The sequence below is a fragment of the Lagopus muta genome, chromosome 6 (assembly GCF_023343835.1).
Source record: "Lagopus muta isolate bLagMut1 chromosome 6, bLagMut1 primary, whole genome shotgun sequence".
Lineage (NCBI taxonomy): Eukaryota > Metazoa > Chordata > Aves > Galliformes > Phasianidae > Lagopus > Lagopus muta.
This window is the reverse complement of record NC_064438.1, coordinates 44,556,857-44,574,040: the sequence shown is the minus strand read 5'-3', so window position 1 is coordinate 44,574,040 and position 17,184 is coordinate 44,556,857. Positions and strand designations below refer to the sequence as shown.

The window sequence follows — 17,184 nt, the reverse complement described above, 5'->3', positions numbered from 1 at the left end:
ATGTCTACAGCTTTCAAAGGGAAAAAAGTATCTTCTAAAGGTAATTTAGTAGTTGTATGATCTAAAAGAAAAGTTACAACATCCCTGAAAAACATGAATCTAATTGGCATACAGGAATTTCATGGTTATATTGATATGAATCCCTTCACATTTATAACTGAAGGTAACTTGAAAGATAGGAAAGGTTTTCTCTAAGTTTGCCTGTAAAACAAGGAAGGTTTTATGGAGTTTCCTTCTAATTTCTATTTTTCTGTTTCTTTCTTTGTTTGTTTTAATTATTTTGACACCAGTAAATTTACAACAAAAATAAGGCATTTAATGGCCAGTCCAGGACATGTATGCTGTACTTCATAATTTTTTAATTACTTTTTTTTTCTTTTTTTAATCTTTGTACATCTCTCTACCATTTACCATTAATAAAAAATGAACAAACATGTTTTTTCCCCAGTGAAAAGTGATTTTCAAATCACCTGTCTCCTGGGTCCTAATTAGGCTTTATACTAGAGACAATATTTACACTCACATATCATTAGCAACATTAATTCAAATCTTGACCTGAAATTGTGTTATGAGTAGCATACACACCTCCACATGGGAACATGACAATAATTCAGACAGTGAGTATATTACTGCTAGAAAGTTCTGCAATTTATCAGAATTTAGACTGACTGGAAAAATTTAATATATGTAAATTAGTCAATGTGAGAGCTTAATTAATTCCTGAGCATTTCCAAAATACATCAGAGGAACATCAGTTTTTGCCCAAGTATGGGACTAGCACTGAAGCAATGAGAAGAGATGTAACAAACATTGTGAATTTTCCATCAGAATTATTTTCCACTGAAAAATGCCTCTGTTGTGAAATTAAAAATCCTAAGTAAATCTAAGTAAATGCTTTTAAATTTGCCATTAGGAAAATTAACACAGAAACCACCCCTCAGATCTCTTGGAAACTGCTGATTGATTTCAGTTCTCCAAGTTTCTCTAGGACCTGTGGAAGCAAGAGACTCTCTCCATTAATGCACTACTGCCAGCCTATGCAGCAGATAGAAAGGGATCCAAGAAGGCCTAGCCTTTGTCAGCCTTCCAACTGGGCAGCTGATATGTTAAAACACTGCTATTTCAATTCTTCTGCAACAGTGCTTTGGAAACAGTTTTTTTTCCTCTGAAAAATACTGAAGTTTTACTTCTCACCCTCATTCAGAACAGACTGTTTTCCATTAAGACTTCTCTCAGAAGTTTCATTTTCCAGAATGCAAGTTCCAAATTCCAGACCATAAGATCTGTCCCAAATAACCCACATTTCTATTCTCAGTCTGTACCTTTGCCACTCCTTGCATGTTCAGATGTATTCCAATACTTTTCTCTTAAAGGCACATCTTTGGTGTACTGGGAACTGGTACACCTGAAAAATGACTTTGCACCATTTGCAGAACCAAGCTTTATTCTCAGTTACTATAGGTTTACATAGGACAATATTCAACAAAAATTAAAAGTAACTGAGCAGGGTGATCACTATATATTGTTTGACTTAGTTGGATTTTGGCATAATTTAGTTTTATGTTTTTACTGTGCCAACTACTTTATCAATGTTTTTAAAGGGAGAAGTGGGATTCACAGAATTGTTCTTCTTTTCCCTTTCAAAATGATGAGCAAACGTAATTACTTTAGTTACTAAATTAAACATGCACCTATTATTCTGCCAATTTCTCCTGTATTTCTTCCCACATAGAACACATTAGTTGCACTCCTGGAACACTTTTTCTAGTTTAGTTTTCTACAAAAGGAGTCTGCTTCATGAGCTCCAAGAATACAGTTCAAATCAAAAGGCAATATATGTGAAACCAGTGAGATCTGCCTCAAAAGAACTCGTGCAATAAAATTCTATGGTAGATGTGCTATTACACAGACATTATGTAAGAGGAAACTCTCCCAAAAATGCATTTTAGAATACAGCAGTTAAGTCCTGGTCTGAAATATCTTCTTGGAAGAACTTCTCTCATTCCTTAAGTTGAAAATAGCAAAAGACCATCAGGGTAGTAGGACCTAAATTTATCTCATTCTTCCCCAGATTTCTTCATACAGTCATGGTTGGATTTAGAATATTGGGGTAGATGAACATTTGCTTTGACTGAGTACAAATACTTTCTACAATTTTAGTAGACATAGTTAATTCATTTTTGATTCTGTTCAATATGTTGTGTTCATACTTTGGATCCATACAAAAATGAACAGGATTGGTAATCTACTTTACTACTATTTTATTTTAGCTTCAGGAATTAATATTCCTGTTCTAGCTAACACCATAATGACTTATGTAAAGCATCATTGGTCCAATCCTGTAAGAGATGGAATTCTTCACTTCTGTGAAATCAGTAAGAGCTGAGAATGCTTTGTGTTTTAAAGGATCTTGAACATGTGACAATGAATGAGATTTAAGCATCCATTAAGAGCTGCACAGAAGTGCTTTTCTGAGTCTGGGCTCTAAAACATTACTGAGCTATTCATGGGCTTTTACACATCATTTTGTTGTTAACATATGCCTGCTCAATTTCATCCTGCTTTATTCTAATCCTTTTTTACCCCCCTAAAGTCTAAGACCTGTTTCCAAACAAGTGTACAGTAACAGAACAGTACAACATCAAATCAGCCTTTGTCTCAAAGGATAACTAATGGTTATGTCAATAAAGGAATTCCCCTTCCAAAGAGAACATTTATACCCGCAGAGAAACAAGAGACAAAGGCTGTTTTGCATGATGACATGTACTTTCCATAAAAACTACATACTGTATCCTGTTCCAAGACAGGCCTGAACCACACCCTGAGGCTGAATATCTTGGAATGTCTGACATATGGAATCTAGGCTAGAGATGAGATACAACTATTTTCATGCAAAAATGTTTTCCTCTATTTCTGCGTGCTAAAGCCCTCCTTTTATTACTAAGCATCACTAAGGGGATAAAGGAGAACAATAAGTAAATCTTACAGATGGCAAATTATACCTGGCATTACTTAAAGATGATGCATTTACACTTTTTTTTTTTTTTTTTTTAATTTCAGAAAAAAAAAGTGTTCTTGCAAAAGAATGCAGAACATACAATTTGAGGGAGGGAAGCCAAACTCCAAAATAGGCTAAAATAGATGACTAAAGAAAACAGAAAATAAAGGGTTGGGACACTTCAGAGCCACTTCGCAGTTGCAGTTCTTTAAAAAATTGTAGTGAGTTTTCTACTTATCACACCGCAAGCAGTTGACTTGGAAAGTCCATTCAGTGCTTATTCTTTGTAGAGCTCTTTATGGTAGTTAAAGAATAGCTTGAAAATACATAAAAAGAAAAATAGAGGGGATTTTGGGAAATTGCAAAACTACCTTTTCCCTGAAGGCAGTTTCAAACGACAGGATTTTTTTTAGGCTACTGATTGTGTCACAGCACTTAAACAACAAAGAATGATACTGTTTATTTTTTCCCTAAAGTTATTTGAAATGTACTTTTGAAAGTAAAAATATAAGAATTTTCCCTCAGAATATAATCACAGAATCATAGAATTTCCCTTCTGGGAAGTGAACCATGAGAATCACTGAGTCCGACCGCTGGCTCCACACACTATCACTCAAAACCCAAATCATATTTCCGAGACTGCTGTCCAAACACTCCTTGAACTCTGGCAGCTCGGGGCTGCGCCCACTGCCCTGAGGAACCTGTTGCACGCCCACCACTCTCCGGTGCAGAACCTTCTCCTATCACCCAACCTGGCCCTCCCCTGGCACAGCTCCATGCCATTCCCTCAGGTCCTGTCACTGTCACAGAGAGCAGAGCTCAGCGCTGCCCCTCTGCTTCCCATGAGGAGCCGCAGCCACCATGATGCCTCCGCTCAGCCTGCACTGGCCCTATGGCTGCCAGGGCACACTGCTGGCTCAAACTCAGCTTGCATCTACCGCAACTCCCAGATCCTTTTCTGTGAGGCCGCGCTCCAGCCTCTCATAGCCCGATTTGTACACACAGCCAGGGTAGGCCCATTCTAGGTGCACAGTCTGGCACTGGCTCTTGTTAAGCTTCAAGTGATTTGTGTTTGCCCAACCCTTTAATTAGACACTGTCTTTCAGCAAGGCCTCCCTACCTTCTAGGGAGTCAATAGCACCTCCTAACCCAGTATCATCTGCAAACATCCTTAATATGCATGACTATTGTGTTCCCTGAAGAGAATGGGCACTAAAATGGAGTCCTGGAGATCCCCATTAGTGACTGGCCACCAGTCTCACATAACCCTTTTACTATAACCCTTTGAGCCTAATCCATTAGTCGACTGTTCATCCACCATGCTGTGTACTTGGTTAGCTATATACTGGACATTTTGATAATGAGAGACACCATCAAAGACTTTGCTGAAATCCAAAAAGAACACATTTACTAGCTTCCCTCATCAACCAGAAAGATGACTTTGTCATTAAAGAAAGCAAGGTAGTTATGCAGGACTCTTCTGTCATAAACCCATGTGGGCCATGACCAATGACTGCACTGTCTTTCAAGTGTTTTCCAATAACTCCAAGAATAATCTTCTCCATAATTTTAACAGGCACTGAAGTGAACAGTTGAGTAGTGATGATTATAGATTATCATCTTCACACAGTAGAGGAATAACAATACCTGAAAACAATGGTAAGGATTCAAGTGATGTTAATGCCATTAACATTTTTATGCAAACTCCGAATACACAATGAACCTTTGCTCCATTCTTGTAAAACTGAATCATCAGTGTTTCCACTGTGGCTTGTTACACTTAATTTTCTTGAGGACTTTCTCAAAAATGCAGAAAAACTGCATTAAGAGAAGATCAATGACATAAGTCTCAACACGCATCTTGTTCCAAACCTTTACTCAATTATGCATGTCATGCACTTAGGAAGCTCCACTCCAAAGTGTGTTTTTTATTCAAAGAGATGTTATCTGAATCTTGAACAAATCAAAACATGGCAATTTGATCCCCAGGTAATGTTTGCCAGAATGTTAAGAATTCTGCACTGTCTTGGAACGTAAAAATAAATACACAATTGTGCAGTCCAATTAAAACTTGCTGAAAAACACTTGATAAAAACACCTCTGTTAAAAAATCTTTGCCAACACATGCATTCAAAACTGCATTTTTAAGATGCTTTGGTTTTGTTTTTTTGCAAAAGTGTATTGCTGACTTGGATCCACTTATTTTACCATGCAGTAAAAAGTTTTTTTTATGCTTTCATTGATTATCAGGAGCACAGTTAATGAGCCCATCAGTAGTGAATGAGTGTTTCCGCCCTTTAACCTCAGTAAAAGCCTGTAACTGCTGAATGCAAGAAGATCCTCTAAGAGAACCCAACACAGTAACACATTAAAACATAGTTTTATCCAATCTTCACATAGCTTGCTTCATTATTTGCTAAGTCACAAATATCTCTTTTAAACTGATGGCAAGTGAAGCAATGGAATCTTAAAGAAATTAGAACTAAGATAAATGGAAAATTCTTCCTTCTTTGTTTCTGTGCAATATTCATCTATACTGCGAAATCTTGGGGTTAAACAGTAAGTGTGTGAGAGATTACTAGTGACTACATATTTGTGATAGCTGATCAAATCTCTGCTGTCTAATCTCCAAAACATATGAGGGGGACTCTACCTGTAATGTGCTATGGGCATCAGCATTGTGAGGTTGGTTATATATAGCCCTTCACACCAGTTTCTAAAAAATTTCAAAAGCTTTTTCAAAAGTTATTAGACACTGCCATTTTAAGAACTTTAAAATCTTCAAAAGCATTAAAGATTATTTTTCCTTCTAAACCCTCCTTACTCTTTGTCTAAGACTGCTCTAGAGTCACTATACCAAGTTATAACATATTTATATACCCAGCTGCCTCTGAACTTGTAATTTCCATCAGAGCAGTATTAAGAGTTCACTTCAGAATTGCAATGCAGTCTTTGCCTGGTTGTTGTGTCAAATTTTTGAACATAAACCTACCTTACTTGCTTTCTCTTCACCTCTGGCAAATCAGGACTTCAATGGTGCATGATGGTTGGAAAACACATCCCTAAGATCTGCTTTTGGTCATGTAGCCTCCATATTTTACTGTCATGAAATCCAACCTCTAGACAGTCAAATCATATCCTTTCCTCTTCTTATTCCCACATATATTGTCTATTCCTACAACCCTGTGTTTAGCATTTTAATTCGCTTGTTTTCTTGCCGTAAGCATCTGGAAGTTTACCTGGCAATGAAAATGGAGACAGATTATCCTGTTCATTTTCCTCCTCTTGGTTCACCACAGGTATGTTCCCATTTTCAATATTCTGATGTCTCCCATTTTGAAGTGGTTTGCTCGAGCCATTTGCAGATTGGATTAACCGCTGGCGCTGCACAGTATTGAAGACAAAACTGCCGTAAGTTTCATTCTTGACTTTTTTACACCTTGGTTTTGTGAACTGTCCAGCTCAAGTCATGTGAGCCATGATGTTTCTCCACAAAGCCTTCCTTTGCCAGCAACAAGCAAATCTGTCTGAGATCTATCTGTTTGTATGAGATCAGTGTTGACCACACACCCCAAAATTAGTGGCATGAGTACTGCAAGCCACGATCAACAAAGTTTTGAATCTTTTCTTACACACCACATCCCCATTTCTTGTCATAAATATAGGTACTACAATACTATTTCAAAAGCAAGATTAACTTGTGGTGTCCTTGTTCGAGCACGTAAAATCTCACAAAGCTCATACGTTGCCCCTACAGACAGTTACATTCAAAATACACAGTGAGAGTATATATCAGTATATATACTACTTACTATGCTGGAGAATGTGAAATGTAACAATAATTTCCTACTCTTGTATTAAAAAAATAATAATTTACTTTGTTAGGTGAGATAACAGAGTTGATAAATGCCATCTTTTTAATGACAAACTGCTGCACCGTCATATAAACTCCTCTGATTTATCTGGAAAAATAAAGTAACTGAATGACATGCAAAAGAAATCTAGTATTAAAACACAGTAATTAAAATAGAGAAAACTCTGCAAAGCTTTGGCAGTGAGAATACATAACAATATAGATTCAAAATGCCCTGATATAGAGAATGTTTTCTGCAGATGTTGAGCAGCTAGCAAGCATCAGCTCTCTGGGCACATATACATTAAGAAGTATTTATTTCTGATAAATGAATTGCTCTAAAGAAATGCTTTTACAGAGACAGCTGCTACTTCGTGTCCTGTCTGATCTTTCCCCTGTTAACTGTATTTCATGCAAGGTCACAACAGTGTCATTTGGCCAGTCCTGTCACTTCAGCTGCATGCAGGGTATGAAACAAGCAATACACAGTGGTGACAAGGCTTTAATTAAGAGCTAACCAAACTGTTCAGAGCAAATCCTCTCACGAAAGGATTTTAGTGCATTTTCATTTTGAGTCAATGACTATAGTGAAGATTACAAAGGCAAGCAAACATCTGTTGTGCTCCTGATGTACTGCTCATAGGAGTTCTCACAGACTTTTGATTTGCCTGCCTGCTATTCTTTCTTATCTTGATCACTTTTCTAATGGTCAAAAACAATTCTTCTGCAGATAAAATCCAAATAGTGCATACACACACACTGAACAAACATCTGGCAGGATGAGAAGGGAATCTCTCCTTGGTGACTGCCCTTCTACTAAGACAGACAGCATAACCAACTGGGAACTCACCTTCAGTTCTGCTGTGACGTAGGTTATTGCAGAAAGTTCTAGCCCATACCCAGAAACATGGTAGAAGCTCAATTCCATAACCACTATGACTTCTTGGCAACCCCTTTGCCTCACAGATACTTACTGTTTTCGTAACAAACCTACCTCATTAATTATAATTCGGCTTGCCATCCGCATTCTGGTACGTGGTCCAAACTTATTTGTGATCATAATCCGTAACCCAGCTTCAGGGAACCGGTATTTGGGGGGACTGGAGCAGATGATCTCATCCACCATCACAACACTGTTTTTGCCATACTGCTGCACACCCTTCACTAATGACCACAAATGGACAGAGTTAGTTGTAAGATCCACTCTTCCCATTGCCCAAATTTGTTCTCTTTAGGCACGGATTAACACTAAAGTGAATATGTGAATTTTTCAGTGACTTTCCTGCAATATTTCTGCAGCCTGGTGAACTCGTTCATCAGTGGTGCATCTCATTTAGACTACATGATGAAGTGATTTCACTCCAGTAAGGCAGCCACCAACATGCTCTCAGATGCCCACTACTAATGTAGCACCATTTTATTTATTTTTCCATGGCTTTGTAAGCCTTCTCCAAAAGCACATACATTGTGAAAGCACAGATAGCACTCCCAAAACCTATAAAGTTATCTTACTATGGGTGCTTAATAGATACTGATGCACAACAAGTAGTCCCCAATGTTTTGTTTGCTCCTCTTGGAAAAGAAAGCACAGAATACTATCATATCTTAAACATTATAAGATTTTAAATTCTGAAAATCAGCAGTTGTCCAGGAAAAAAAAGAAAGTATATTTTGAGTAAGCCTTTGTTAATATAAAGGAACTTATAACGAGGTGAAGGGTTTTGTTCTATGATGTGAGAACACAGAGAAACAAAATTATATTCTATCAACACAAGTATAGGCGAGGACTTTTAAAGCTTAACAACAAATCAATATCCTCACAAATGCTACAGACTACATACAGCACATAAAGCAAGGCTCAGCAGACAGGAGACATACCCATACGGTGTTAGAAAGCAGGGCAGAAGATATGCATGACTGCAATAATTATTACACATTATTATATTAGGAAAAAAAAAATATTTGCTCCTTGTTTTACTGCTTTGCTTAGCTTATCTTCACCCTCCCACTCCCCTTTTACATTGTTACTTACAGTAAGAAGAGGAAGAGAATGTAGGAGGTAGAAGTGAAAGATAAATATTAGTGCATGGTTCCAGCCAGGAAGCAAAGAAATCTAAGGAAACATTCAACTCAAGCAAAGGAATTATAATGGACCTGTTCTAAACACACAGAAATCTACACAGTTATAGTTTCCACTGTTACAGTGATGAAATATTTTTGTTTGTCAGGAATAAGTTTTTCTGGATCCATACAGACACGTAAAACATTATGCAATAAAGGTTGTACTGCCTCAAAGCATCTTCTAACAAAGTTATGTGAAAGCTGAAGTAACCTTCCATTTAGCTAAACACAAAAAACCAGCAAGCATCTCAATCATCAGTAAATGGCTACATCTTTTACCCTCCTGCATGTCATTGTGTTGCTTTGTTTCACTTCAAGGAGTTAAGGAGATAATGGACTACAAGGAGTTATCTGTCACATTGGGGTGACCTGAGAAGTTAAACAGAGATCTTTGGTTTCACAAAGAAATATGTTCTTCCCCAACAATACACTCTGTAATCCAGTCTTGCAGTTAAATCTCTTAAGGTGAAGAGGACTAGAAGCATTTTGCATTTGGCAAACATAAAGGAGCATTTAACTTCTCCCTCTGACATTTAAAACAAATTCACCTTGCTGAGCTTTTCAACTGATGATACAAGTGAGGAGCCCAGCCATTCTTGACTCTTACAGTTAGTATGTAGTAGCTTTTCCTGTGAAAGAATATACAAACTACGAAGAAATCAGGCCTTGCAGAATACTGCCCAATCACATTAGCTAACATTTGCTATAGTTAGACAATGAAAAAAATTTTTTTACATCATCCCTGGAAAAATGGCCAGATGTCTTTTTATGTCTCATCAGATTAATTGCACTCAAGTGAATTTTTGGTTAAGTTTCCATAGTGCTTCTTTATCTTAAAGTATTACGAAAATAGCATGAAAGCATTGCAGTTGCTTTAGAATTGCCTCTTAAAACAATAAGGGAACAGTGACAAAATGAACTCATCCTTGATAAAAACTGAGTAAAGATGTAAAATAAATCTCTGTATGTAAATACAGACACGTTGTCCCCATACAGGACAAATAAGCTCCATCTAAAAACTGCAAAAATCCCACATCTTCACAATTGTGCAACAGTTAATTTTTTTTTTCAATTCTCCTTTGTGATATTCCTCAGACAAATATCTTCTGAGAACACCTTCTTCTTTTGACTAACTTGCCATATTTCCTGCTCAACATGAGGGACTTCACCTACAGCCCTGCCAAAGTCAACAGAAAGCTTCTTGCTGACTTCAATTCACCTCTAATCAGGTATCACACCAAAAATCCCCACTTTCATCAAGAGCTTCTGTTTTTAGGCAGGCATCAAATCATGCCACCTGGTGGAAATTTATAAGAAAAGTCATGTCTGTGCTTTAAAATAGGAGCACTATTTAAAAAGTACTAATACTTCACCTTTACCTGTATGTGTAGGATTTGCCCTCGGAAGTGACTTCAGTTTAAAGCAAAAAGCTCTCCTTTTTCTATGTGCAACTACACTAATGGAAGCTTTTATACTGTAGCAGTGGAAGCTCTAGAAAATAATTTAAAAAAACGAGCTGCATATTACCTATATACTGTGAATTAGCAATGCTGCTGTTTCAGAAAGACAGTCCTGAAGGAGGCACAGCTCAGCTTAGGAAGCCAGCGAAGTGCCAACTAACATCAGGCGACCGATATGGCACATGGCAGGTGTCCTATTTTGATTTGAGGGAAGCAGAATAGGGATCCACGTGATGGTTTTCCAGGACAGTTTCTTGACACAGAGGGTATCCATCAAAGGAGCAACTAGGCTGGCACCACCATCTTTCACTACCCAATCCAAACTCCATTATCTCCTTAACTTCTTATTTATCTCCTCTGCTCTTTACCTGTGATAATGCCTACACTCTCACACTTCTCACAATGGTCCCTCTAATGTGGCATGTATTTTTTGCAATGAATGCTCAAGAAGGCAAAGGGAATCTCACTGAAATTGTAGTCTCAGTGCCTTTTTTTTTTTTTCTTTAAAGAAATTTACAGTGGACAACAGCTAGTGGAAAAACCATTCCTATGTGCCTGGGTTTTCTACATGAAAAGGAAATAGGTGGACGGGCAAGCAGTCTGTGTTATTTCCCTCTATCATAGAGTGGCCATAGAGATGAATCTTCAAACTATACAATAGAATCATAGAATCCTAAGAACTCTCCAACCTAAATCTACTCTCTTTAAGTTTGAAGCCATTTCCTCTTGTATCACCACAGACCCTGCTAAAGAGTCTGCCCCCTTCTTTCTTGTAGCTTCCCTTTAGATACTGAAAGGCCGCTAGCAGGTCACCTCACAGCCTTCTCTTCCCCACGCTCAACAGCCTCAGCTCTTTCAGCCTGTCCTTGTAGGAGAGGTGTTCCATCCTTTGGATCATTTTTGTGACCCTCCTCCGGATGCACTCCAACAGGTCTATTTCTCTCCTGCACTGAGGACACCACAGCTGGATACAGGAACTCCAGGTGAGGCTTCACCAGCACAGAGTAGAAGGGCAGAATCACCTCACTCGACCTGCTGTTCACGCTTCTTTTGATGCAGCTCAGGATATGGTTGGCTTTCTCTTGGCCTTGAACACCATCAGGGATGAGGCGTTCACACCTTCTCCAGGCAACATGTTCCAGTGCATCACCACTCTCTAAGTAAACAGTATTTTCCTAACATCTAACCTAAATTTCCCCTTTTAGTTTAAAGCCATTCCCCCTTGTCATAAGAAGGCAGTCTCCCTCCAGCTTATAAGCTCACTTTAAGTATTATAAGGCCATAATGAGGTCTCTCTGGAGCCTCCTCTTATCCAAGCTAAGCAAGTCCAGCTCTCTCCTTTCTTTATAGGAGAGGTGCTCCAGCCTGCTGATCATCTTCATTGCCCTCCTCTGGATTTGCACCAACATTTCTGCATCGTTCTTCTGTTAGGGGCCCTAGGCCTGGATGCAGTACTCCAGATGGGGTCTTACAAAGGCAAACTAGAGGAGGACAATCACCTCATTCATGCTGCTGGCCACCCCTCTTTTGATGCAGCCCAAGATATGGATGTCCCCTTAGACTGCAAGCATGTCAGCAGCTGCTCATGTCCCCAGGTCCTTCTTGGCAGACCTGCTCTCAAGGAGTTCTCCCAGTCTGTACAAATACGTGGGATTGTTCCAGCCCAACTGCAACACACTGCACTTGGCGCTGTTGGTTGGACTCACTAGGTTCTTGTGAGCTCACTTTTCAAGCCTATCCAGGCATCACTTCTTCCTATTCAACTGCACCCTTAAGTTTGTTGTCATACATGCAGATGACATCAGAAACCAAAAAACACCTAAAAAATAAAAACCTTTAACATCTGTATTCTAATACTGAATCACCTTTTTCCTATGTCCCCTCAATACATCAATTCCCTAGCAGGTATCCTCTAAAACTTGATACGACTGTACCTCCATGTAAGAGTGATAGACTTCAATATATCACAGTCAGTGTTCACAAAAAAAATCATTGCAAATGAGACCAACATATTTCAAAGACCTCTTCACTTAATTATGCTACCATTAGAGTTACTTTAAATTCAATATTAAATGGCTGTCTAAACAACGTAAATTAGTATGTGCGCTATCGTTGTATAAGCGCAAGTGATGCTACCTACTTTTAAGAGATCCTGGTATAAGACCAAAAGCAGAAAAGAGCAGGATTATCTGCATCTGCTGTAAATTCCTGTTTGTCATTATTTTTTACTACATGGGGACCTTTCCAAATTTTTCCTCATTGTTGCTGAGCTCATCTTCTAGAATGTGAGATGTTTGCTCAGAACACAGCAAGGAGACCTCACTCATAAAGAGTCGCTCAAGCTCACTGAACTATATAGCTGGAGCTTTGAACAGAGCAATGATTTTTCTCTATAGAAAAAAAAAGGGAATAGTAGAAAGAAAGGCAAACAAGCTTAGAGAGAAAAAAAAACAAAAACAAAAACAACCAAAAAGCAAAAAAAACAACAACCTGGGCATGTTTTTTTACCTGCTGTACCTGATGTTGAGTGTCATCTTCTTACCCTTTATGACAACGAAACAAACAGTGAAGAATCTGCATTGGTCACTTTTACATATGTGCTTGGCAGTGTATGCAGAGCTATATAGGCACGTCAAAATCAGTCTTTTGAAGATCTTCTGAACTCAACATGTAATCCCTTTTGCCCACTGATCTGTGGCCTTTCCATCTACACTCAACCTTGAGCTTTTAGTTCCAAACTAGTCATTCTCTTTTTTTTTTTTCAAGTGAAAACAACCTTCTTCTTGGCAAAAAAATATTTCTTTCACAGCTGAACAGAAGAGAAAAAGGAAGCAGAACTGCTCATGTGCAAAGCAGTTTATTTTCAGAATCTCTACAAAATATAATTTTGATTTTTTTTTGTCAACTGGTGGCCTGACTGCTGAATTTTCAAGTCAATCCAATAAAATATCCTACTTAAGACTGAATTATAACAGTGTTTTAATCATCATTAAAGAGAAAAAGGGATATCTTGTGAACTGTTATTTTTCCAAGTCCTGTCTGCTCAGCCTTACCTTTCCACAGTAATGGAATGGATGGGTCATCACAACTAGAGGCATAACATTTATTACCATCTTCCATCTCATTGTCAACTGTGTCACCATTTCCAACATTCTTGCTTTTGAGAGTGAAGAAATTTTGCATCTTCACGTTGTACCTGAAAGTGCAAAAAAGGTCTGTTACATTTCTTCAACAAACTTTTAAACACTTGAGAACAATTTCTGCAAGCAAGCAGTAAAACATAGATGCACATCCTCTGACAACTAATAGGAAGTTAAGAGAAAAGACTACTCAATTCAGTGGCAGTGTGATAGCATAGCAAGGGCTGTACTTCTCTCATAAGACATAGCAGAATGCAAAAAAAAGACCAGATCAGATTCAGGGAAAACAGAACACTGGAGTCATGGATTTTGGAATCAGCACATTCATTATACTATGGCTTCTTTCCTTTTGCACCAGCTGTCAATTTATCTCACTGCTTCTCCGAACACGGTGTTCCCAACTGCAGGCACATATTTGGAACAAAAGTGATTAAGCATGAAAATGCAAGGGACCATACATAGAAAAATGGCTGGCTGCATTGTTCTCAGGAGGAGAGCCAAGGACAAAAACACACCAAATGGTCTATAAACATCTGAAGAGAAGAAATACAGAAGAAAGAAGCACTTACTTCATGATAAGTATGTAGAATGAATACATAATGATGAGTATAAGGCTTTCCCACCTCAGAGAGACAAGAAAAAAAAAAAAAAAAGAGTTAAAAGACCACTCAAACAGCTGTATCCTTCACAAGTTTTATATAGGAATGTTATATAGGAATGTTCATTAAACACCTAGTTCAAGTCACATTTGTGCACACAGGACTCACATCTTTTAGATTCGATGGTGTCTCAGGATGGGGAAAGCAAAGCCTATCAAGTTCTGATAAACATGCAAATAAAATGCAATCCATGTATTCCAAAAACATGCTACATAAACAGAAACCAGAGCTGCCCTCTGAGGATCACAACACCAAGGCATTCTGTTGCATCTGTGCTGAAGCACAGGCTAGGCACTCTTTTAGAAGACTCTTTCAGAAGATGCCTATGATCTTCCACTGGAATCCCATCTTTTCCTATTCTCTGGGACAGCTAGTACAACTGTAAATGTTAACAACTAGAATAAGAGCAGAAAAACTTTCTTAAGTGTTGTTTACAGGTCACATGAACAAAATCTAGGTATGCTGCAAAACCATTAACTGATCAGTATCATGGCAAATACAGTATGTTAAGGAATAGTCTAGGCAACTTACCATTCTATTTCCTCATCATATATGAACTAGAAAGAAAAATAAAAGGAAACATAAGTTTACATTTCTCTCATCTGTCTTGAAAACATTCAAATTTATTAAATAAGTATCAGAATCTAGCCAGAAGCTACTGGAGATTTCCCCTTTTGACCCTTTCTAACCAGAATCTTCACCATATGGATTATGCTTCTCATAGCTCTAAAGCACAAGATTTTTGGACAAGGCTTGGATCCCCGTTAATGACAGGGACAGTGTGATGCATGTAATGACTAAGAACAGTGTGAGCATGTGAGAGACACTTCACTTCTACTCTTAGAAGTAAAAACACATTTTTGCTCTGCTCTGTATACTCCTTGTGTCTAAATTGGAGAGAGATGGATTTGAAGGGTGGACTGTTTGACTGATGAGGAATTGGTTGGATAACCACATCCAGAAAGCTGCAGTCAGTGGCTCTGTGTCCAGGTGGAAATCAGTGATAAGAGGGGTCCCTCCAGGTTCCGTACTGGACTCACTAGTACTTAATATCTTTATTAATGAGACAGTGGAAGACAGTGGAATCAAGTGCACCCTCAGCAACTCTGCACCAAGCTGGGTGGTGCAGCTGACACAACAGAAGGAAGGGATGCCATCCAAAGGAGCCTGGACAGGCTTGAGAAGTGGGCCCATGAGAACATCATGAAATTCAACAAGGTCAAGTGAAAGGTGCTGCACCTGAGTTAGGGGAATCCCAAACACCAGTACAGGCTAGGAGATGAAAGGACTGAGAGCAACCTGGCAGAAAAGTACTGATGGATGAAAAACTGGGCATGAGCTGGTAGTGTGCTTGTAGCCCAAAAAGCCAATTGTATCCTGGGCTGCATAAAAAGAAACATGTCCAGCAGAGCAAGGGAGGTGTTTCTTCCACTCTACTTCATCGCTGTGAGACCCCAGCAGGAGTACTGTGTTCACTTCTGGAGCAACATAAAAGATGTGGACCTGTTAGTGTGGATCCAAACGAGGGACACAAAAATGATCACAGGGATACATCATCTCTCCTACAAAGAAAGACTGGGAGCTGGATTTGTTTAGTCTGGAGAAGAGAAGGCTCTTAGAAGATCCTTACTGGAACCTTTTAAGACTTAAAGGAAACTTGTAAGAAAGATGGAGAAAGACTTTTTGAAAAGGCATGCAGTAACTGGACAAGCAGTAATGGTTTTCAACTGAAAGAGTGTAGACATAGATTAGATATAAGAAATAAATTATTCACTGAGAGTGGGTAGGCACAGAGAAGCTGTACATGCCCCCTCCAAGGAAGTGTTCAGTGGTGGGCTGGATGGAGCTTTGAGTTACCTGATCTACTGAGAGATATGCCTGTCCATGGCAGGGTGGTTGGAACTAGGTGAGTTTTCATTCCCTTCCAACCAAACCATCCCATGATTATACAATGCCTTTTAACTTCAGTATCTGATCAGGCAACTAGTGTTAACTGTACTTCTAGAAATCAAATTAAGTGGCTTCTTCCCTTCCCTGCCACTATAAAAGTGCATGTTCAGATCTACTTCACTGTTCTAAACAAAGTGATATCTCACTGGTGCTCTATTTAGAAAAATTCACTCAGAATCTGTGAAATAAAACTACTGTGAAGAAGCAAGACACAGACACTTTCTCTATTTAAAATAGAGGTGCAAGGTAGAACTCAAAAATTCTCATATCCAGTAGCAGTCCTGTGTCAGAAGAGAGTGCCAACTGCACCATACACTGCTGGTCTCCAGAACTTCACATACCATAGGTACAAAATGAATGGATATGGATTGACATGATGGACACACATTCTGTGACACTGTATAAAAGTTTTTGCATTTGACAGATATAGTGGTGCTGAGTTTTCACTTCTGGATGTCACCAGAATTAGTTAGGAAAATAATCGTTAATCAGCACATATCAATGCTTAGCAAACAATTCCTCCAAAATCAAGCAATAAAACTCTTTAATTGATAAGAGAGCTACTTACAACAATAAGTACGATAACAGATAAGGTGTAGTACACAGAGTCTCGGAACACAGCCCACTGGGTAAGACAAACCACCTGAAAAATATCACAGCTTTAGACAACGAAAGCAAGCAATTCTAAAGACAAAACAATGGCTTCCATCTTGCAATCATTTGGTTGCATGAGCAGAATTATGCTCAATCATTCTGGAACAAATAGTTTTATGCTAACAGGATCTTGTCAGTCTGTTAGACAATGTATCTATAATAACCAGTGTTGATAAAAATAATCTAGAAACTTCCATTTATGAAATAGATTTCTTACTAATAATATTTTAGTTTACCATAATTTCAACTGTAAAGTACAACTCATAGTGCAACAAAGCAATGGCTCCCATATCATTCTAATTGTGGATGACTAGCAGACTAAATACAGAAAACTATAAGATACACAGTC

General features: G+C 38.4%; 1 protein-coding gene across 2 annotated transcripts in view; it reads right to left on the bottom strand.

Moving 5' to 3' along the window:
* SLC24A4 (solute carrier family 24 member 4) overlaps window positions 1-17,184 on the bottom strand; it is an 85,001-nt gene that overhangs the window by 15,596 nt on the left and 52,221 nt on the right. The window contains exons 7-12 of one of the 2 annotated variants that reach the window (XM_048948123.1): window positions 16,750-16,824; window positions 14,763-14,788; window positions 14,142-14,195; window positions 13,486-13,628; window positions 7,846-8,015; window positions 6,238-6,382 (exon numbers count right to left, since the gene is read on the bottom strand). In XM_048948123.1, the coding sequence (XP_048804080.1) occupies window positions 6,238-6,382; window positions 7,846-8,015; window positions 13,486-13,628; window positions 14,142-14,195; window positions 14,763-14,788; window positions 16,750-16,824 (613 nt within the window). The remainder of the gene's footprint in view (window positions 1-6,237; window positions 6,383-7,845; window positions 8,016-13,485; window positions 13,629-14,141; window positions 14,196-14,762; window positions 14,789-16,749; window positions 16,825-17,184) is intronic. The other variant, XM_048948124.1, reaches the window with a different exon arrangement.